This window comes from Siphateles boraxobius, unplaced genomic scaffold (assembly GCF_051911475.1).
Source record: "Siphateles boraxobius isolate OS27281-9 unplaced genomic scaffold, OSU_SipBor_1 43, whole genome shotgun sequence".
Lineage (NCBI taxonomy): Eukaryota > Metazoa > Chordata > Actinopteri > Cypriniformes > Leuciscidae > Siphateles > Siphateles boraxobius.
The window spans coordinates 1,060,001-1,084,278 of NW_027509064.1; the positions used below are offsets into that span (position 1 = coordinate 1,060,001).

General features: G+C 39.7%; 1 protein-coding gene across 9 annotated transcripts in view; it reads right to left on the reverse strand.

Annotated features, from left to right (window-relative positions):
• Positions 1-24,278, reverse strand: part of ptprua (protein tyrosine phosphatase receptor type Ua) — a 555,997-nt gene that overhangs the window by 20,642 nt on the left and 511,077 nt on the right. For all 9 annotated transcript variants that reach the window (XM_077200103.1, XM_077200106.1, XM_077200105.1 and 6 more), the window contains 3 exons: positions 20,728-20,877; positions 10,314-10,628; positions 499-624 (listed from right to left, as the gene is read on the reverse strand). In XM_077200103.1, the coding sequence (XP_077056218.1) occupies positions 499-624; positions 10,314-10,628; positions 20,728-20,877 (591 nt within the window). The remainder of the gene's footprint in view (positions 1-498; positions 625-10,313; positions 10,629-20,727; positions 20,878-24,278) is intronic.

Below are 24,278 nucleotides of genomic sequence, written 5' to 3' on the forward strand. Positions count from 1 at the left end.
TATTGATTTATTTTATTTATTTCCCCCAAAAAATAAAATAAAAATTCTTACTGACCCCAAAGTTTTGAATGGTAGTGTTTAATGTTACAAAAGATTCTATTTCGGATAAATGCTGTTCTTTTTAACTTTCAAAGAATCCTGAAATAAAAATGTAAATAACTGTTTTCAACATTGATAATAATCATAAATGTTTCTTGAGCATCAAATCATCATATTAGAATGATTTCTGAAGGATCATGTGACACTGAAGACTGGAGTAATGATGCTGAAAATTCAGCTTTGATCACAGGAATAAATTACACTTTACTATATATTCACATAGAAAACAGCCGTTTTACATTAAAATAATATTTAACAATTTTACTGGTTTTTTTGTTGTTGTATTTTTAATCAAATAAATGCAGCCTTGGTGAGCAGAAGAGACTTCTTTTAAAAACATTAAAAATCTTACCGAGCCCAAACTTTTGAATGTCAGTGTATATGGCATTATAAACTCACCCGTGTGATGTTGTTCACCCTGAATAGACGAGTGACAACATTGTCATCAGTGGATCTGGAGAGCAGCTCCACCGTCATGGGTCCATACTGCTGCATCCCTGTTTCAGGCCAGTATTGTAGACAAGGCTGAGAAAGAGAAGGAAATAATTACACATGTAAATTGCTGTACAATTCAATTTAATTTCATTCCTATACAAAAGTGTTGTTTAGAACAGAGAAAGTGACAAACACTATAACACTAAACACTAGAAAAACTAAATATATGCAACTAAAAAAAGAAAGAAGAAGAGAAAAAAACTACAATAATAATAACACTTGCAATACACCAGAATAATATAACTATAACATAAACAGAGTATTATTATGGATGAACAGCAATCAATGATGAGATTGTTGATCATGAAATGGAATGACTGGTATAATAACTCTAATAACATTGACAATAAACATTTAAAAATGCATAGTTATTTTTTTTAAAATATTCAAATATTATGAAATGGTTTCCAATTTTTACAAAAATTCAAAAAAGGTAAAATTATATGATATTTGTCCTCTCTATGATATTATTTCTTGTTTATGGTTTTCTTTTATTTCTTTTTTTTTAATCACGTTTTTAATTCAAAATACAAACATATATGGAGCATAAATTACTACAATGACTACAATGAACTATATACAAATATATGCAATGAAAACGCACATTACAATAAAAGTAATTGGATAGGTCAAATTAACAGGAAATCTGGGCTTTCATTTCTCTAACAACATCTCAGTGATTTGTGCAGTCCTATAGTCCAGTCCTTTGCACCATTGAGCTTAGCAGTGTACCCTTCATCAAGGCAATGTCTCTGAAGTAAGATAGCCAAACTAAAGTTATAGCGGTGGATGTTTCTATCCAAATGATTTATGTTTTTCTTGTCAAATGACAAACAAAAGGACACCCTGCATTTTTTGGGGTTTTTTTTCCCAATCTTGTCAGGTAACACTTTACAATAATGTTCCATTAGTTAGATAGATAATGCATTATCTAACATTATTTAACAATGAGCAATACACATCAGTTAAATACAAGTGCATATAAAGGGGTCATCGGATGCCCATTTTTCACAAGTTTTTAATTTTTTTAAATTTTATTTATCCTTTATTTTACCAGGATAGTCCCATTGAGATATAAAAGCTCTTCTTCCAGGGAGTCCTGGCAAAAATGGCAGCACAAAAAGTTTCACAACAACATACAAACATAAAGCTAAGAATCTTACATCAAATTTTACCGAGCACATACACCTACAACATAAAATGATAACAAAAGCTACTTATCAAAACATGCACACATTTCCTTTAAATTGGTCGATAAGAGATTTGTAAAAACTTTTAAAGAGGGGAGTTTTTCTATCATTACTATACTCTGCAGCTCATTCCATAACCAGGGAGCAAAGGAAGAGAAGGTGGTTTTACCAAGCGCTAAACGTACTCTAGGAACCGTTAAAAGCAGTTTAGCACTAGATCTAGTGCTATAATTACAGGTGTAATAAGATAAAAGAAAACAGAATTGGTAATTTGCCTAATTAATGCCTTAGCAATAAACATCAACATGTGTATTTTTCTCCTTTGAAACAAAGAAGTCCAACCCACCAATTCATACAAGGTACAATGATGAGTGCGTGAAGAGGCACTCGTCACAAAGCGTAAGGCAGCATGGTGTACACAATCTAACTTTTTTAGTGAAGATGAACTTGCATGCATATACATCACATCATCGTAATCCAAAACTGGGAGGAAAGAACTTTGAATAATTCTCTTTCTTGCTTCAAAAGGAAAACCTTTCTTTTTTTTACTAAAGAAGAAACCGAGTTTTGGTTAAAGCTTATTCAAGAGATGTTCAATATGTACATTAAAACCTAGCTTTATAGTATTTATAACAATTTACTCTTTCGATACAGTCCCCTTCTAAAGTTAAAATCGGCGATCTGTTTTAATGGAAAAATTGGTGAAAAGCATTTTTTTTTCGTGTTTAAAGATAATTTCAAACTTGACAATGACAGTTATAAAGACCGAAAAAAAAAATCTTGCAGAAACTCTATGGCTTGCTTCAAAGAATGTGCTACTGTGTAAATTATTGTGTCATTAGCATATAGATGAATTCTAGCTGGGGCTATCCCACAACCTAAGTCATTGATATAAATTGAAAATAAAATTGGTCCTAAAACAGAACCCTGTGGGACACCTTTTTTAATTGTTTGTTCTGCTGAAATAAAAATTTCAACTGAGACTCTCTGAGATCTTTCTGATAAGTAATTATTAAACCAATTTAGAGCTGTTAAGTTGGTATGATTCTTTAGGATCTTAGTGTAAAGTTTGTAACATACTTTGGCTAAAATTCCTCAATGTTTGTGTAAAACGACACCCTTTTTACCTCCTCAAAAACAGCTCTGTTCACAGCGACCCGTTTCGGTACATGTCTCTTTAAATGATAATAAGAAACTGCTCACCCCACCCCTCTCTTCCGTGGGGCATGTCGACACAAGACACTAAAGTGCTGCCTTGGTGGACAGTATACAAATGGCTGGGGCGGAAATATGCTAATACGGGACAGTCCGTCATTGGTCGTGGGCGGAGCATGAGCAATAGTACATCATATTGCTTAGAAAATCCAAACGGCTTGATTATTGAGAGTGTTTAGGCTATTTGAGGATTAAAAAAAGGAGTGAATGCATTTTTTTCATTGTATGGTGGTTGTCTCCACACACGGCAAAGACATTTATTTGCAACACCATATAAAAGTGAATTTTGCATCTGATGACCCCTTTAACTAAATTAGCCAGTTATAAATTAGTTACATACAAGTGTTATTTTTTTTGTTTGTGTTAGCTCAGGTCCAATTAATAGCATTAACAGATACAGCTTTTGATTAATACATGCTTTAGAAGTATTGTTCATTATTAGTTCATGTTAACTAATGTTAACAATTGGAACCATATTGTGAAGTGTTACTTATTAGCATAATACTATTTTAAAACAAAACAACTTTTATTACTTACCATTTTTTTTCTTATTTTGAATTTGGGAGTACCACCATAATGTTTTTTTTTTTCTTTTACATTATTCCCACAATCATAGAAGATACATATTCAAGTCAATGTCTGTTTGGAATGTATTAAATAAAATAGATAGCGGATAGAGAAAATTGGCATCTTGTGATTAAGCGAAGGGTGAAGATAGACAGTGAAAGGATAATGGAGTCAAGGAAATGCCAGAGATAGGCTAATCAGCACTGAAAATCCAATTGCAGCCCACCAAGATAAATAATCCTTGCTCATTTCTCCATATCGGCAGCATTTTCTAGTCTAATCTCCCACCAGATTACCATTTGCTCAATGTGTCAATTAATTTTCACTCATGCCTGTTGCAGACAGATCTAATCCAACATGCTTTTATTTAAAACAAGAAGGCGTAAAACAGCTTCAGCCATGTATTTCCAATGTGAGATAGAGAGATGTTGATAAAGATGAGATATAAATTGATAAATTCTTGTCACAATGATGCATATTACCATAGTGACATGGTGCAGAAGAAGATACATATTCATACAAACACACAGACAGACAGACAGATCAGAAATGGGTGACTGCAAAAGAAAGAGAAAAGAGAGATATTTCTAGAAAGTCAGAGGAATCAGTGAGATAATCCGTAGGAAAAAAAAATGTTTTGCACACATCAAATGGGGGACAGGAAACAGAAATAACTATAAAATAGCTTTTTGCAGATTACCTCACACAACAAAAGCACAAATACAGATGTATTATCAGGTGAGTCTTAAAGATGACACACTCTAATTGTGCGTTCAGTCGAAAAATGTGCACCAGAAATGCTTTATCAAGGAGAACGGGTCACAGTGGTTCCCTGTAGGGGGAGAAGAGTGTAAATCACGAGTAGGTTGGTGTCTTGGTGAGTTTGTCCTTTCCATTGCCAATTTAGACAAGACAAACACATTATCAATGTGGGGAGTCTCAAATGAAAGGCACATTGTGTGTTTGCTGTTAACCCAGAGTAAGAATTATGGGGTCCCGGGGGGGTCTGACCTACCAAAAAATAGCTTTCACACTCTCAAAGACTTCAAAACAAAAGGTCACAGGGGGGCTTAATATATGTAAAGGTTATATTCACACCACAGTTGTCTGTGGCCTAAACCTGATTTTTCTCTCCTCACATGAAAGCAGAAGCATTACAAATATTGCACTAAATCTGACATTTTTAATTGTAATCTGTCAATCTACAGTAAATGTAACTGTAAAATTTCATATGTGGAAATACATTTTGTAATGTACGGTAACTGGTGCATGCATTTTCAGATTTAAGTTTGGTTTGAGTGAAGTCAGAATTCATGCCATTTTTCATCACGCAATGCTTTCTTTTGTAAAATTGACAAGAATGACACCTCTGTAATGTTTAGAATGTACTGCAGTATGTTACATGATCCATGTTTACATTCAAGTACAAACATATTCTTAAGATGTTCCCTTTTGTTTAGATGGTAATTAAATTGAAATTGGGGCATTCACACAGACTACATTTTTGCGGTTTAAAACGCAAGACACAGGTCACAAGGAATCAAAAAATCCATCTACTGCGTCTTTACACAGAAAAACAATGGAAAATGAAAAAAAATATATAGGGCAGTATAATGTAAACACACATTCTGTATGTATAGCCCCAACACCATAGTGGAGGCCAGCTGACAGTCTTGCCTGGGCCCGGGACAAGATAATCTTAGATGGGCCCCCACCCCCCACGATTTTTTTTATTTTTATAAAACACCATATACTTTTACCCAAACTGAATAATAAAAACACGTTTAAATGGGTACATTTTCTATAAATGACTTCATTTTCTTTTCTGACATAGCCTACTACAGTTCTTGTTAAAACACAGACATGCAAAATCTTGGCATTTTGGGCACTTTTTGTGTGAAATCATATTTATTTTTTGTCCATCAAAAGTGTGCTTTCACTTTTAATTAAGCATGAGCAGCGCAGCAAAAATAGACTCGGATCTGGCCCATTATCTGTTCACCGATGATGACAGTGACGCATTTCAGCCGGCTTTTTATTTCTCATCTCCATAAATATATCTAGCAGTAAAGCTAATGCAAGGGCTAGAAATCAATGAATTCTTTGCTAATACTTCCTCGTCATCATGGAGAGCGCAGTTGCACCGCTATCTCCTTTCCACGAGCGCGTGCTCTCCCATGGCGTCTGTCGTTGCTATGCAACAATGAACTTAGGCGCGCCTGTAAAAAACGAGCGCGCCACGTCGCTATTATGAGCTAATATCCAAAATATTTCCTATGTGGCTCTTTCCTCCTATCTTATCAACAAGTGGATTTACAGCTACCACATCAGCAGCACCGCCGGTCGCAATGTCTCAGCACTTTTATGAAGAGGACGCAACTGCACGCGCTTCGGGCATGCACGCGCATCAAGTACCGGGTTTGAGAAGACCTGGTACTGTGGCGTGACGTTTAAAAAAAAAAATAGTACCGACTTGGTACCGAAGTACCGGGTCTTCGACAACACTCAAAAATGTTGGCAGCGCTGTTTCTTACCTTGCTCTACGTTGACTTTACTAACGTTAGTTCCAGCTTCACCGTCACCACCTTTTTTAAAATATTTGTTTAGGACATCTCGAAGGCCTCTATTTTCTTCTTCGCTTCTTCTCCTTTCTTTTCTTTTCTGAGCACCGGACTTGTGCTGACCGGACATTTTGAGCGTAACGTTATCCTATTGAACTTCAAATCAAATGACAACATCAAATTTTGATCATTGGTCATTTTGTTTTGGGGGTGGAGGGGTTCTTGACCACTATTTCAAGGACAATTAGGAAGAAAACAAATAAAAAGCTTTTATGTAACTCAAATATTAGATATTTTTTCCACAAATATGCCTATTTTATTTATTTTTTAACAATTATTCCATAATTTAATGAGGGCCCAGTTCTGGGCCCCCCCACTACCCTGGGCCCGGGACAACAGACCCGTTTGTCCCCCCCTGTCGGTGGGCCTGCCATAGTGTAGGCGCTCCACTGTTTTGACTGCATTTTATCTTTTAGATTTGGATACAGTAGAAATACAGGAAATTGCTGTCTTTTGTATTATGTTAGGTATTTAACTTGCATTTAATAATTAAAAAAATATATAAAAACATGCAAATTGAGCTGTAGGTACTGTAGAAATTTAGTTATGGTTTCCTATCGGCCAGCCACTACTACGTTGGTCATGACTGACCAATAGGAATCTCGCTAGAGAGGCCAATCTACTTCAAGTGAAACTAAACAAGCCAATACACATTGGCGTGCAATCATTTGCATCAGCTGCGTGGCCTCGCAGCGCGGGTATATAACGAGCAGCTGCTGCAATTGCACTTCAGCTTTTTGCTTTGGAGCCAAACACTTCGATGCTGTCTTCAGGAAGAGACTACAAGACTTTCAACAGCGGACCTCTTCACTTGGTGTGGGCATGACGGCTCAGCAGCGCGAACGATCTTTCTCTCTCTCTCCTTTTTTTGTTTTCTTTATTTTGAGCAAAGCAAAAAAAGCTGTTATAACAGTTGGTAAGGTGGGCCTCTGAGAGCGCTCAAAAGCTGTTTTTACAGCTGGTAAGGTGCACCTTTAAGAGCGCTCAAAAGCTGTTTTTACAGCTGGTAAGACCAGTGAGGGAGAGACTGCGCACAGACGGGTGCACATTCCTGTCTGTGTTCGCGGTGACTCTTCCCCTGCGTACCTCAGCACCTGTGAGAGCAGTTCCTAAAAAAGCTTACACAGTTCGCGTCTTTTTCAAAATGACGTTCTATCTATGTGTTTCTGGATGCGGTCCTCACCTGGGGTCACGGGATGGTCACAAACACTTCCTCGTGTGTCTGGGCCTCGAACACTCTGAGGCAGCGTTCGTTGATGAGTCATGTACCCATTAAGGGAAGATGACCTTCTCGGAGCTGCGGTCAAGACTTGGCATGGACGCAATGGGACACAGCTAGCCCCGGGGCCACCGCAAATATGCATTTCCCCCTGTCATTTTTGTCAATGCCACTCTGTCATTTTTGGTCATACAGACTTAAGAAATAAAATTAAACTGTTAAATGTCTACTTTTTTATGTGTCCACTTAAAATCGAAATAAAACATTGTGCTTTTGTAAAATAAAGAAAATAAACAGGGTGTGCTTTCTGCCTCTTCGTCTCTGTGAACTTTTTTTCTGGAGCACGTCTCTAAACTTAAACAAAACTCAGCGAATACTATTCACCCAGGCATGAGCAATATAACTTTATAATAGTTTAAGTTTGTACTTTTAAATTATCTAACTCAAAACTAAAATAAATATTCTCTGTTTATGTAATCTATATAAAAAGAGAGAGATGTCAGCCGTTCTCAATATCGTTCTCGCAGCTCATTAATCTGCTAATTTGACACACCCACGGAGAGCGCACGCTATTCAAACGCAAATGATCTGAGGCAACACATGCAAAGGTGTAAACGCCCACATGAACTCGATAACACACCAAGTTTAATCGTCAGATTAATGTACTATGCCGTCTTGCGAGGCTGTGAGGAATAATCTAGGGACGTTTACCTCAGAACATGTGCTGGTTTATTTTCATTTCGAGGAGCAACGGATCTAGCCGAGAATAGTGAATAGTATGTTTTTTATTCTTGTGCTTTGTTCTAATCGTGATATGGAATAGTGTCTGTAAACGCAAAAAGACTGTTTAAATTTGAACCAGGTTTCTGTGTGTGAATGAATTAACGGCACAGATGGGTGCTGTTGTTTACTATGTTAGATGAAATATGAAAGACAACATTTCGTAGTTTTGGATAGATTATAAAGTTTTTATTCTAAAATATCAAATAAGCTTTTTTTTTTTTGGCCAGTTTCTGCTTATGGTAAATATATAGTATGTTTTGTCAAAAATAAACTCATCAACTAAGATGTTATTATAGTGTTTGTTCCAATGTAGCCTAAGCTATATCAAACTGATGAATCCTTAACTTTAAAATATGTATGATAAAAATGTATTGACCTACTTTAAAAAAGAATCCTTTATAAGAAATTTATGGAAAAAGACAATTTTCTTTTCAAGATGTTTCCAACTCTAACTTTAAACAAATTCTGTAGAATGGCCCATATAGCCTATTTGAACGTGTTTCCAGGTGTGACTATGTACTAAAAATGTGCTTTTGATTTTCATTTATATTTGGATTATATATATATACACTGCCGTTCAAAAGTTTGGGGTCGGTACGATTTTTTATGTTTTTAAAATAAGTAACTTATGATCACCAATGCTGTATTTATTTCATTAAAATACAGCAAAAACCGTAATATTGTGAAATATTATTACAATTTAAAATTACAGTTTTCAATTGTAATATTTTTAAAATATAATTTATTCCTGTGATCAAAGCTGAATTTTCAGCATCATTACTCCAGTCTTCAGTGTCACATGATCCTTCTGAAATCATTCTAATATGATGATTTGATGCTCAAGAAACATTTCTCATTATTATCAATGTTGAAAATTTGTTGTATTTCAGGATTCTTTGATGAATAGAAAGTTCAAAAGAACAGCATTTATCTGAAATATAATCTTTTGTAACATTAAACACTACCGTTCAAAAGTTTGGGGTCAGTAAGAATATTTATTTTATTTTTGGGGGGAAATAAATAAAATAAAATAAATACTTTTATTCATCAAGGAGGAATTGAATTGTATCAAAAGTGACAGTAAAGACATTTATAATGTTACAAAATATTCTATTTCAAATAAATGCTGTTGTTTTTAATCTTTCTGTTCATCAAAGAATCCTAAAAAAGGGTACACAACTGTTTTCAACATTGATAATAATGAGAAATGTTTCTTGAGCATCAAATCATCATTAGAATGATTTCTGATGATATTCTCCACGGCTGCTCCTATCGGAAGCCTGTGTCTTTCCCTTCGGCTAAGTCACCGATTATTTAATATGGAGCACAACCTTCGGGCTAGTCCATATGTATTTTCCACATAACTCTTTGAAGAAAGTGGCTTCTGCAGCGTTCTCCTTTACAAACAGAAAGGGCACGCTTTCCCAGTGTTATCCAATATCTCACTGTATGGGTTATCACGGAACAACATTGTCAGGTACACTCTGGGTAAGCCTCCTCCTATCGTCCTTCCAGACAAGATGGTGTAGAGGCTTGCACGGGGCACTGGATGGGGTGCAGCGGCTGTGGCGCCATGTCATTTGAAAGATGAAGTCATGTATTTTGTGCCAAAGCAACCGATAATGATACACAGATTAACACACATGAGTTGCGTCCGAAATTTAATACTTCCCTACTATATAGCATGTGAAAAACAGTACACCAACAGAGTAGTACTGTTCTAAAACATTATATTTGAAAAACATTCGGTGAAAAGTACCTGGATGACCTACTACTACCGCCGAGATTCTGAAGTGCGCTTTACTATCCCATGAGGCCACGGGGAAGGATTTATGAATGGCAGTGAAGCAACACAACTGAAGCTGCTAGGTCATTTGACAATAACAACATGGCGGATGTAGTACATCCGAATACAGAGCAATAGATTGTGGTTGTGCTTACTGTGTGAAGAAGTGACCTAACTCTCATGAAATTAATCCTAGCTATCGTGAAAAAACTGTAATGGACATGAATGCTCAGTATAGAGAATAAACTGACCAGAAAAATTCCAGAAATCCTATTGTGTAATTTGCACAGTATCAACACACATTGTGGGATGTTTATCTGTTAATCTATCTCTCTTACCCAGGCAGAGTTGGACTGGTTGAGTTGGTTAAGCATGATGATGGAGGTACAACCGTAGTCAAATACAAGTCTCCAGAAGTCTGCGGTGGTGGTGGGCAGGGGATGAGGGGTGACCACAAATGCAGCAGGCTGCAGGAAGCTGTCCATCAGTGCCGCGTTTATGTAGTTGTTGCCATCCCCCTCTGTGGACACGAGAAACGCGAGGGCACGGTCGGGCGGCAACACGTCCATGCTCCGGTTCTTCTCGCGGTTTCGGGGCAGCAGAGACACGCTGCACTCCTCCACATCCAGGTGAGGGGTGACAGAGTTTAGAGTCTGAAGAGAAAAAAGTGAGACAAAGAGAAAAGACAACGGATCAAAGGGTGTCTGAATGCACACAAAGGAATGATATAACTAAGTGAGACAATGAGAGAATGAGAAAGTAAAATTATGCAGGCAATAGCTAGAGGCAAAAATGACCAACAAAGCAAAGAGGAAGTGTAAAATGCTGTGAAAGGAAACACATTATGAAAACAGAGAATTCAATTTTCATGACTTCAATCCTTCAGCAAGTAAAACACTGAACAGAGTATATAGACAGATAGATAGATAGATAGATAGATAGATAGATAGATAGATAGATAGATAGATAGATAGATAGATGCAGGGAAATACTAAATACTAAGACAAATGTGATCCCTCTTTTTTAATTAATTAATCAATAATGTAACATAACATGTCTTTATTTTACATGACATTTAAATTCAACATCACTGAGCCCAAAGGCAGCAGGCATCATGCAGATAAAAATTTTTGAAACAGTTCTGACCAAGTCCAACTAAAATCCAACAAAATAAATAATTAAATAATGAACAAATAAAATATAAATGAACATGAATATAGATCATTGACAGTCTATATATATATATATATATTAAACCAAAAACGTTCATATTTTTTTAGAAAGATTGTGAATTAAAGGCAGGGTAGGTAGAAATCCCCAGTGTAAGTACTCTGGAAAATAAATTATAAAAATCGAGTGTCTGTAGTCCTCTCAGGACTGTAATAAACACAGCTCATTATTCCATTTGGGACGAAAGAAATGATTGGCTGGGGCGACTGTCACTCTCCCTTGCTACCATGGATACCACCTCTGCTGATACAGGAGCAGCCAAAATGCGCGCACCTGTTTGAAGAGGCACCGAAGCTAGTAATAACAATTATGGCAGAGAAAGAACAGTCAAAATTCTCAGTACCTGCATATAGAGGCAGCGAAGTCAAACAAGTTTAAAAAAGGAAGACAGTATTTGAAAAGGCTATGAACAAAAAGTCTTTGGATAAATCAAGAAATCGTACGTTTATTTTTTCATGTAGCATGTATCACTAGCACACGTAGCTACCTATTATAGCTACCTAACGTTATGTAGCATAACTAACATTACACTGGCTTAGCTATGACAGTGTAACTTTGGTGTCGACTGGTATAACGTTACTGTTAGTGAACCAGGGTTGCGACGATAAATAAGCAATAGGCCTATCTGCAGTTGAAAGCTGTTTTGTTTAATTTCGCCAAATCTAACTGTAGTTTAAAAAGATTAGGGGATCTATTTTTATACCTAGCTTTACCCTCTGCCTAAACTTTGTTCCTATTTTCACCGTGAACTCTACCTGCTCCGTTTTTTCACGTTTGGTTTGTTGTTATATGCTCTACATATGTTCACCTATGTCTTTATGTTGTATCTTCAGTGTTGTGCCTGAACGCGTTCATTGAACGATAGTTCATGAACTCGTTCATATTTTGGGCGAACGTGAACTGAAGGTACTGTATTACTGCCTGATGAACGTTATTGTGAACGTGTTCATTCTGGTGTCTGTGAACGCACGCTCTCTCAGTTTAACTTTGTTCAATAGGGTCCAGATTTCTATAGAGTCTTCCAGGCGAAAACCCGAGGCCTGTACCATGATGGTAGTTGAACAAACTCAGGGTTACAGGATTAGTTTAGAGTTGACAAAACCAAACCAATCCAACCAGGCTTTGTTGGTACCATGATGCTGATCATCAACTTTCTCTGTCAACTCAGGCTTTGATCCTGAGTTTAGGAGTTTAGGTGTGACATCAGTAGCGAACAGCCAATCACACGTTGAGAAAGAGTGAAACTGAGATTAATTTCTCACGAGAGAAGCAGCGAAAAATGACACACAGCCCAAATGACTCACACAGCCCAAATGAACAAACACAAGGGCAGAAACAGTGTCATGTTACAGGGCATGATAAGGAGATTTTACGACCTCCGAGGAATGTGGCCACAATGTGACCCCTGCTGGTCAGAACACTGTAAGTGTAGAGGAAACTCAAATCAACGGAATACCTTTTACAAACCAATTGCAAAGGTTTTATCAAAAGGTGTAATCAGGTAATGGCAATCCGCGAGCTACCTAATATCGTTTAATATGAGGTGTCTTTCAAGGCACAATATCTTAGTAAACTGTAGGGCTCGTTTTATGAAAGCTTGACTTGAAAGTCAATCAGACCCTAAATCAAATGCGTCATTAAATGTGTACGAATCTATAAAGTGATACGAGATCACATAGAGACCAGATACACACTGGTTCACGAACCGTTGAAATTTAAAACAATTTCGAACCAGCTATGACGCGTAACGAAGCCCAGTTTAATAAAATCACGTGACCTTAGCAGTGATACACATTACACACTCCGAATGATTTGAGACGAATGATTCACCCTGGTGTCAGAGCTTCACGAAGCACGTCTCATAAGAGGGTTAAACCACCCTCTTCTCTCTCTCGACCCCTTCCTCTTGGTTTCACTTTCAGATTGAAACCCAGATACTTTGGGTTTTTATTTGTGTTTCTTTTATTTTTACTTAAATCTACCCCTATTTTATTTTGTGTATTTACATCTGTTGAGCCTGAATCGTCCTATTCAGTTAAGTTGAATTTAATTAAATTGGGAATTTAATTAAATCAATTTGCTTATTCAAGTTCCCCCCTAGTTACCAGAGCTATGAGAACACACAATGTTTACATAATTTTTTTTTGATTATTTCAATTTAGTTATTTACTTTTGTTTCAGCCTGAATTCTTATATTCAGCTAAAAGAAAAAAAAGGGCTTAACTAAATTTGAAATTTAATTAAATTACTTGATATGCTTCCCTTTCCTTTTAGTTTTCTTAGAGCTATAAGGACGTTCTAACTTTACCTTTACCTTATTTTAGATCACTAGTCACTATCCTCATCTTCTCTCTCTCTATAGGATTACAATATCTAGCGACTGTTGTTTCCATAGCGAGTTACACAGGTCATTAATATCCTACTTCCTGTCTGTGTTTTACCCATCCTCACTCCTTAGCACCAAGCTAAATACATGAAGTACGGCTAAAAACAAACGCACAGTAGGCCCCAGACAGAACTGGAAACACTTCCCATTGTTTCTTCTTCTTCTTTTGGACCTTGAGATGTCTGATGTGTCCCTGGTAGCTTAGTCTAACAGCAGCAAAACCCATAAGTGACTCCTGTTTACCTATGTCTCCTAGCTAAATCTAAATAGGTAAAACACTCCTTTCTTCCTCTTCTTTTCTGGTTTCATCCTATTGTTTTATTTTGGTTTTTCTCTATCTGCTACTCTCGTAGCACAACATGTGAGAAGAACCATCAGCATTTTTGAGTAATAGGTTATGACATGTAAGAGCCCAGTCATCAGTCGATGCTGCTTAAAGCAGTCAACTAAGATACTCAAAACTTTTTTTTTGTTGCTGTGTGTGCTCACCAACACTAAATTATAGCTGCTCCACTTAGCCATTCTCCCACACAGATAGCTCACCACCTCTGTAGAAACTTGCATTTGCCTTTGCCATTTCTCTCTCGTGTTCCCACAAGTGTGCCAGTAGGCCTCAGACACCCGGCCCTGCCACCAGGACCACCTGAAGACCCGGCAGAGCAGTGTCATGGACATCCTTCAGCCTGAAGCAGGTAACGACCTGCCACGGCAGAGGAAGGAACAGTTAGGCAACAACGAAAGCAGACGTCTGACACCCAGCCTGAGCCACCAAGAGCTGACCAGCATTATCTTCTCCTTGGCCATGCTCCCGCAGGCCTCAAACAGGAGGTAAATGAACTAACGCTGCCAGCCACAGGACTCCACAGAGAACGAATCCTGCTTAACGGGAGAAGGCACAGGACAGATGCAGAGACCCTGACAGCATGGAGCAACTGAAAGAGATCACCAGTTTTCAAGCGGCTCTGACAGCTGCTGAGCACCTGCCAACAGACGAGAGAGGAACTGGTTGAACTCAAAGAGAGAGACGCTGAAGCCATCGGCTTGCAGCCAGAGCTGAAGTCCCAACACTGACTCAGCGATGCTGCAACATTATAGACCAGCTCGATGTGGTCCAAATAGAACTGAAACAGTCCAACCAACTGCAAATGGACACCACGAGAAAGATGTACCCTGCTGAACTTCGCATCAGCAGCATAGGCTTCCCCAGCCCTGCACAAAAGGGGGGGGGGGGGGGGGGGGACAAACCCCTCTGCTTAACATGTCATCAGACAATTTCCTTAAAGCTTCTGCAGCCGTGGAAGGAAAAGGATTGATTCAGAAGAATCTTGAAACGACGCGTGTAGTGACACTCAAAGACCTCAACCGAACGGCCAGCATATCCCTGCATTTACACCAGAGCTTGCCAGACTCTATCTGACCTGGATCACATCCAGCCCAGAGTTGCGACGCTTTCTGGCTCGGCAGCCAGAAAACATCCAGTCTAACTACCAGCAGCTGGAACAAGCCATCACAACAGGATTCTCAGACTTAAGAGTCTGAATGTAGACTGGGCGCGGTCCCAGACACCAACCAGGGTAACCCTATAAAAGTCCCTGTGCTACTACCACAGACATCAAGCGAGCTACCTCGGAGCGTGCAACGAACCTGTGATGGAGGAAGACACCAGCTTCAAGAACCTTTTGACTCTGAACTTCAAAACCCAGAAGACGCACGGCATGACCACAATGCACGACTCTGCTACAAAGTTCCTAGTCAGCATAGGACATACAACTTTTAAAGTAGATGAAAATGTGTGCTCAAAAGGAAGCAAGAGTTTGCATTAGTAAAATTTGAATTTTACTGATTTAAAGAAAATCTTGAATGCAGGTGTAAGCCTCACGTGCCAACAGACTATGCACTGCTTTTTGAAACATACAGACATTGTGCCACCCGCTGGTTGAAATATACACTGCTGCATATTAGTTTCCATGACAATGACTTGTTACAGGAAATACAAACTCCAAATAGGGCATTCGTCACCCTAATGCCAGATAGTAAGCAAACCACCTAAGCTGGGAAAACTAGCATGACCTAGAGCCCCTTCGTAACTACTGTTATCCTAAAAGTGCTTATTTGATCATTCCGATCCAAATGGGACATGATATGCGATACACATTTTGATCACTAGCTGCTGGCTTGTCTAAATGCAGATAAAACGATAGCTGGAATTGACATCTCTACTTAAAATAATAATAATAAAAAATAAAAAAAGGGTCTTAACTGGTATCGGTAATTTCAGCATTAAAGCGTAAGTCTGTTTGACAAAGAAATCTCATCTCAGCGGCATGCAAACTGTACCGGTATTTATTAGTCTGCTTTGGTTGAAGGAATCCAGATTGCAGTATTGCTTAATCTGTTTCTGACGAAGGAATCTCAGTACAGTGTTATATACACGTAGACTTGGGTGATGCTCCCCTTTCTACAAAGTAAAGACCTTACAAATTATTGTTAGATTGATGTAATTCACCTAAATTTTGGCTGCATCTACAAGCAGAGAGCTACCTAGCGATCAAAACTGTTCACTCGCTGAAAAGTCAGTATTTATGCACGAGATGGAGGTAACTATATAGGCTTAGACAAGCTTTGACTTACAGCAAATCTATTTCCTTACTCTGTAAACAAATAGAATAAGTTACGTAAAGTAAAGAGATGAGTAAAATTTGCAAATGCCAAACCACATTTGCATTTTACTGAATGTAACATCAAGTTCTTGAAAGACTTAAAGTATAGGCGCCCCCTTTTAACCCGTTTAAACATGCATAACTAATTTAAAATGTGCAGACATTCTTCATGGACTGTTGAATTGTTCTGACATGCACTGGTTCCCATGACAACGACTTGTCACAGGAAGTGCTAACTCGTGACGTCATTTTGTAAACAAACCAGCCTAGGTGGCTAAGCTAACTTAACCTAGCGTCCACCCAGCTTAGGCTAAACTAAGCTAACCTAGCATCCATCCAGCTTAGGCTAAGCTACATAATAACTTCTACAGTTAGCGGTTAGCATCATTTACTTGAAGCCTTAATTACAGCTTTTATGTATACAGGGCAAAGTATTCTAAAATACTTTCTTTAACCCCATTTAGGGTTTCTAATTTTTCTCTTTCCTTACTTTCAATTCTTCTCAGCTGAATTTCACCTTCACTAGTTTAGGCATAGTCCTTGCTGAGCGCTGTAGGCTAAATTTGCAGATGCCCTGTCAATTAAACCCAAGTTTAATTACATGTTAGCTGTGTAGCTAGAGAAGAATTCTTATAGTTATGAGAATTTTCATCAGCATGTTGAGTAAACCTTTGGAGGGACACACACGGTGTGGTCTTAAACACGCAACAGCTGTGACCCACTATGGAGTGTTGGTCCAGGCAAATCTAAAGGTTAGTCACTAGTGCTATTGATTATTCTCAATTTCAGATCATTCCCGCTGTTTTGATCACTTACTTAAGTCCTTTTAATTTTTATTTTACTTTGATAATAATAGCAGTCAGCTATTCACTTGTCTATTCTGTCATGTATATGATTTATTTCCATTTCCTCTCTTGTTCAAATGTGGTTTCATTTCCCATAGGGCCCAGAAAGGAACCAGAGACACCTTTATTTGTGATTTTGTTTATTTTCAACAAGTGCACTAATTTTTATGACCCTGCAACACAAGTAATTTCAACGATTACTAGGGCATAACTATAGTCCTGAGGATTGATAATAAGCATAATTTGAATAGGAAAGCTGTCCTTTTTCCTCTTATTCTTCACTTCGTCAAGCCGTAGTGAACCACCAGTTAAGTCCAGAGAAATATTTTAGTCATAAGAATCATCTTAAGTCATTTATTTCATCTCGGCAATGCCCTTTCCAGGAAATACTCCCAGAACCACACAAGTCTTAGCCTCCTAACATCCACAGCTAAGATGATAAGGATACAATACACACTTGACTAGATAGCTACACATGAAATACCTAGCTTTATGCTACATATCTAGCGAACCCATTAAACCGTGGCTCTGAACTTTCTAGGGTCATGCATTGGTCTCTCACCACAAGTGTGCCAAAATGTTGCAGATCCTCTGCTTAACCTGACCTTAACCGGACAGGAGACCGAAAAGACTGACAAGCCATCGCGAGGAACACTGTTCCACCCATGGCTGCTGACATCAGACGGCACCAGAGCCAACGGCACTGCACCATTAGAGAAGAGGACAAACGACCCATGACCCAAGCCAGAGTTACAGCCACACCGGGCTGATCAAGATTCTCATCTCCTTACCCCACCTTATGGGTATAAAACAGAAGGTAAACAACCTCACATAATAGATCACAGCGTCCCACAAGGAGCGGACCTGTGCCCAAAGCCTTACAGACCAGCTAGAGACTGAGGTTCGAACCAGATTCAATGCAGCTGGACTGAGCATGCCCAGGACCAGCACAGAACTGTCACCATGGCAACAACCCAGGTACCAGCCAAGCCCCTTGGAGAAGCCATGGAGGACAGCACCCTCAACCTGCAAACACCACAGGAGGACCAACGGCTGTCAACGACAGCATCCTCTTCCATACCCTTCACACAGGTGTCAATCTGAGGCTCCGCAAGGACAGCTGGACGCACCTGCCTCAGAGTTACTGGAGCCACTGACACACGCAAAATAGCTCCCTGCACAGGACTCACCCGAGGAGTCCTGTAAGGTACAAGCTTCCGACTCCTTGCCCACCCCAGCTTTGGCAAGCTTGCGTCGGCACCACCATAAGGACAGAACAACACTTCAATCCTTCAGACCTCTCGTGACTGAGAGGCTAACAACCACCTTCTGACCTCCGGCCACCAGCACCAGGTCAGCTTGAAAACCTCTCTATGCTACATAGAGGCCTAACCACTTCCTGCAACCACAAGGAAACACCTGCCCCAAAACTAATGAACTTCAGAATGCCCCAACACCTGCTGCCGCAACAGCTGCTGCAGAGACCTGGACTTGGCTACTGTCCACATCACCAGCCGTGGAACGACCACCGCTCCAGAAGACACGAGCAACCAGAGGCCACCATGGCCTTCCAGCCTTCTATGACAAGTGTGTGTCTGATCTCTCTGCACTTCCAACTTCGCTCGTGGTTGTCCTTGAGGGGGGACAACAACGATCCAAAGGGGGGATCTGTAGGGTATGGACCAATCAGACACATACTAATTATTCATTATATACAAAGGTTTATGAAACCCCTCACACAGCCCAAATGAACAAACACAAGGGCAGAAACAGTGTCATGTTACAGGGCATGATAAGGAGATTTTACGACCTCCGAGGAATGTGGCCACAAACTCAAGAGAGAGACTATGAAACAGAAACCCTCTTTAAAACAGACTTTGCTGCATTAATCATAGACTAACTGATCTATAAATGAACATGCATAAAACTGTGAAAGAAACAGTGTAAATGGTTTACTGTCTCGTGTACTATTAGGTATATATTATGGTATGTATCCTGGTATACAACCAACTAACGATCAATGTAACCTCACCTGTATCATGCCTCCTACCTAATTAATCCTCATTTAATGACTCACACTTTGATGTACATCACCTTCTTCTAGAATGCAGTGTGGATGTGTTATAGCTATCTGAGCATTAATGAAGATATAATCATGCTAGGGACAAAGATCCGTAAATCAACTAAGAGCCACTTTCCCTCTCAGACATGTCACCTTTCTGATTGGTCGAGTTCAACCCTTAGGGCAGGATCTTTTCCAGGCCTTATTAGAGACAGTCCACATGTGACCTCCCTCTCTTAGTTCTTTCATCCGGCCGCAACACTGTTCTGGTGATTCTGGGGAACCCCCTCCCCCTCCACGGGGGCCCCATGGCCCAGCAGGCCTCGATTCCAACCAGATATGGGCTCAGGCAGGAGAGAGATGACTCTCTCACAAAGAACCAAGGACAATCTCAAAAGTTTTGGAATAAAGACTCCAACCAACATCGACTCCAATCACCCATCCTTCCGACTTCCTCACTTCTCCTGGGTGCTCGGCGTGGCCTCAACAGAGTCCCAGACCTTGACCAAACCAGCAATGCGTTCCTGGAGAAAGAGAACGCTCAACCAACTTCCACTTGACACTGCCGGAACCATCAACGACTTTCAACAACTTCAAGAATTGTTCCCATTACAAATGCAAGTATTCAATTCAATGAAATGTGAAAATGAAATTCTGATGGTTCTTCTCATAGACCCTCTTCCGGTTTCCAATTTCATCCTATCACTAACCTATTTATGTATTCATGTGTGTATGTTGTTTAGTTTATTTATATTCATATAAATATCTATATTTAGTTAATAAAACTTGTACATAATATGTATTTGGTTCTGTTTTGTTTGCAATACAAGTCACTTTACGATCACGGTTTTTGCTACTGGCTCAAAGTACTGTACATGCGAAGAAATAATTATTCTTCTGTGGCCAGGGAAGATACCCTTTTCTTAGAATAAATTAATAATCAAAAGAGTTCGTTGGAAGAACTGATTAATTGATTGTAATAATAATTCAGCCACATCAAGTTAATCCAATTAACTGACCCAAATATTTATAATTAATAATAACAAGATATTATTGATTATTAATATTTCCAAAAAGCTGAGTTCCTTACAAGGTACAGCCTCTTTCTAACTCATAAAGATTCTCAATTATATATACACAATTGACTTATAAAATGACTCTTGAGAAACAGCCATTCAAACTAGAAAATGATGTGTATTGGCTCAGTTTTGCTCAGTTGAAAGGTTGTGTGCACAACACAGTGTGGCATAACTGGTCCAGTTCTCTCCTGAATCACTCACATGAAACTCTTCTCACAGTTGAGATCAAGTAGAAAAAACAAAACAAAATATAACACATTTCATTTATAACACAAAAGCTAACCACTGTAAAAATGTGACTAATCCTAACTAACTAAAAACATGCCAAAGTTCAAGCTAACTGCTCACTAAAATCAGTAAGTTTATTTTTAAATTCTGATATTGCAATACATACTGGTTAGTGTCAAACCATTAACCACTTTAAACCCAACATAAAAAGTAATTTTTTGAGTCATTGTCCTCAGTTCATTCACTCTTAATTATGACTCACCTGAAACTCTTCTCGAAGTTGAGAGGTGTTGGTCTGAGAATCCACACTCAGCATGTCCTTATAGGTGAGTGTAAACTCACTGATAGGGATGGCGGTCTCTCCGCACAGACAGGCCTCTAGTATGGCATCATGAATGAATATATACTGCTCCTAAAACCACAGAGAGAGATTGACTCAGAAAGCATCAGTTCAGGTCAGGCTACGACAGAAAACTGCTTAAAAAAATGAGGCCATGTCAAAACATGCACAATGCAGTGTCCAATTATTTGCTTTTATCTGGCTTTAATTGAAACCATGTGACAAAATGTCAGAGAGATTAATCGAGGGGGCAAATATTAGCTTAATTTAGCAGTGTAGGAGGGAAATGTCAAAGTCAATCAACTCTACAGTATAGTCCCACATAAAGATGTACAAAACTTTTACAGTCATCTACAAACGCCCATCGGTGGAATGAACTGAGACTCCAGAAATTGTGGTATATGATAATAGTTGTCTATAGAGATCCTAGAAATAATTATAGACATTTTCTGAAGAGAATTTGAGCAATCCTTGTCCATGCATACAAGCTGCCATGGCTTTAAGGGTTTTCTGGATGGTTCCCAGAGTATTGCAATGGGGCAGTTAAAGTGTTTAGAGTGTATGCGGTTTCTAGAGTGTTCGGGTGGTAGCCCATGCTCATTGGAAAAACATGCCTGTGGAGACACATCTGCAAAATTGTATTACGTTGCTTCTTGCATATTTTGCAAAATTTTCAAAATTAAATGTCCAGTGAGTAGAGGTAAAAAAGTGTTCAATTTGATCTAAACAGATGAATGTGAATCTGGCAACATTTTATTTAGTTGGTTATTGTAAGTATCACAATAGTCTGGAAAAGAAATTCCCGGTGAGTGGCGCTAAAAGGTTAATGCTATGTCGCATTTGAAAATAACCTACCAGCTACACTAAACCTAACCGATAAGCGTTAACAAAAGCAAACATGAGATAAAAACACTTTGTGCTAAGGCAAGCATGCCATTTTAGCTTGCTTCTACAAATCTTTACCTGGTGAGCTATCAAGCAAGTTTACAGAAAAAATGTCTGAACATGATTTCCATTACACGAGAGTAGATGTTAAAACTTCATGCTGATTTGTACTCGGCTTTCGCCAAGATAATCACCAACTAAGACGTAGCTTTACACTAACCTATGCTTCTCCATCCATTTACGCTTCTTTCCATCTAGTGACGTGAATCTTCTGTCTGGTGTTAATACAGTGTATTGCGCGTCAGCACAGACAACGGTTGCAACCACAGTGCGGTCCCCCATAACAACCCTCTGGATTGAGCGGAGTAGGGAACATCTCTAGGGTCTTCAAGTGGGCACCTTCCGTCCTCAGTGTTTCGTCGACTAGCCCACGACACCTCAAGAGGGCTCGACAGTGACTCTGGCGTCCCAGAGTCACCCCCCTCCGTCCCCCACTCAACTCAGCCCAGCTTACTGACCTCTACTTCCCTCTTGCTGCTGAGACCTAACCACAATCTCACAATCTCTCCGCAACCCAACCATACGCGCCAACCCGTTTGACTAAGGCTGTCGAGCCCCACTGGTGCGTTAATATGCAGTTTCAGTGGCAACGGTTCCGTATGGCATACCACCTCCCACAAAACACAATATCTGCCCAACCACCCGTCATTCACGCAATATACACAGGAACGTAATGACTGTAAATACTATACAACCTATACAAATAAACCAACAGTTGCTGCTGAGACCTAACCACAATCTCACCGCAACCCAACCATACGCGCCAACCCGTTTGACTAAGGCTGTCGAGCCCCACTGGTGCGTTAATATGCAGTTTCAGTGGCAACGGTTCCGTATGGCATACCACCTACCACAAAACACAATATCTGCCCAACCACCCGTCATTCACGCAATACATACAGGAACGTAATGACTGTAAATACTATACAACCTATACAAATAAACCAACAGTTGCTGCTGAGACCTAACCACAATCTCACAATCTCTCCGCAACCCAATCATACGCGCCAACCCGTTTGACTAAGGCTGTCGAGCCCCACTGGTGCGTTAATATGCAGTTTCAGTGGCAACGGTTCCGTATGGCATACCACCTACCGCAAAACACAATATCTACCCAACCACCCGTCATTCACGCAATATACACAGGAACGTAATGACTGTAAATACTATACAACCTATACAAATAAACCAACAGACCTTTCAAGTTTTCAAGAATTCTACGAAACCGTAGCATGGCGGCCTGTACACAGCCAGCTAGAATCTTTCCGTCTCAACCACAGCCAGTTGCTGCTCCTTTCTGCTGCTTCAGATAAGTTCTTTACTGTACGACGCAACTCTTGGCCACTGAATCCGATGTCTCTGAGGAACCGGGTTGTAGAGTGTGCCACAAAACCACGACAACCCACTTCCACTGGATAAACCTGGACTCTCCATCCTCGCTGTTCTGCTTCAGTGGCCAGATGAGCATACCGCAGTTTCTTCCTCTCATATGCCTCATCTACCGCATCCTTCCATGGCACTGTTAACTCTATCAGTTGAACAATGCGTGCTGATCCAGACCACAAAACAATATCTGGCCGTAGGTTAGTGGTGGCAATCTCAGGTGGAAAAATAAGCCGTTGATCAAGATCAACCAGCATCTTCCAGTCCCTAGCAGCTTCCAGTTGTCCTGGGCGAGAATTGGTGTTAGCACCTTTTCTTGGTGGTTGCTCGCCTGGGCGGAGGAATATTATCTTCTGCGTGTAATGTTTTGCTAGAACAGGCGTCAATTTATTGGTCATACTACGCTTGCCTTCCAATGCTAAAGCCAAACATCGCAATACTTGGTCATGGCGCCAAGTAAACCGACCCTGGCTAAGAGCCACCTTACATCCTGTCAAAATGTGCCTTAATGTGGCAGGTGATGAACACAAAGGACAAGATGGATCCTCTCCTACCCAGAGGTTTAGGTTCTGCGGTGATGGGAGAACATCATATGTTGACCTAATAAGGAAACTGATCCTACTCTCTTCCATTGACCAAAGGTCTTCCAAGCCCATTTTGCGTTGTTCCACACTCTCCCATCTCATCCACTCTCCCTGCTTGGCCTGGGAAATGGCCTTTATACATCTCATCCTCTCCTCCTGCTTTCGCACCTCGTTGACTACCAGCTTCCTCCTTTGGGCTGGGCCTGCCTTGTGCCATTTAGGAGGAGCTAAACTGAGCCCAAAACCCCCTCTTCCATGCTGTACCTGTCCCACGATATCCCCAATTTGAAGGTCAGCCTTTGCCTCTACTACAGATTTCTTTGCTGACCACTTTCTACCAGTTTTTACCACAGGGGCTGTCTCCCTTACACATTTGTCACGTGACTCTGCTAAAGTCATTTCCAGTCTGACCTTGGCACACTTAAACTCCTCGGTTAAAGCAGAGACTGGCAGCTGCAATACTCCTTTACTATAAAGTCCCACTCTGCTGAGGCAGCGTGGAACTCCCAACCATTTCCTGATGTATGAACTTATTAACGCTTCCAGCTTATCCACTGTTGT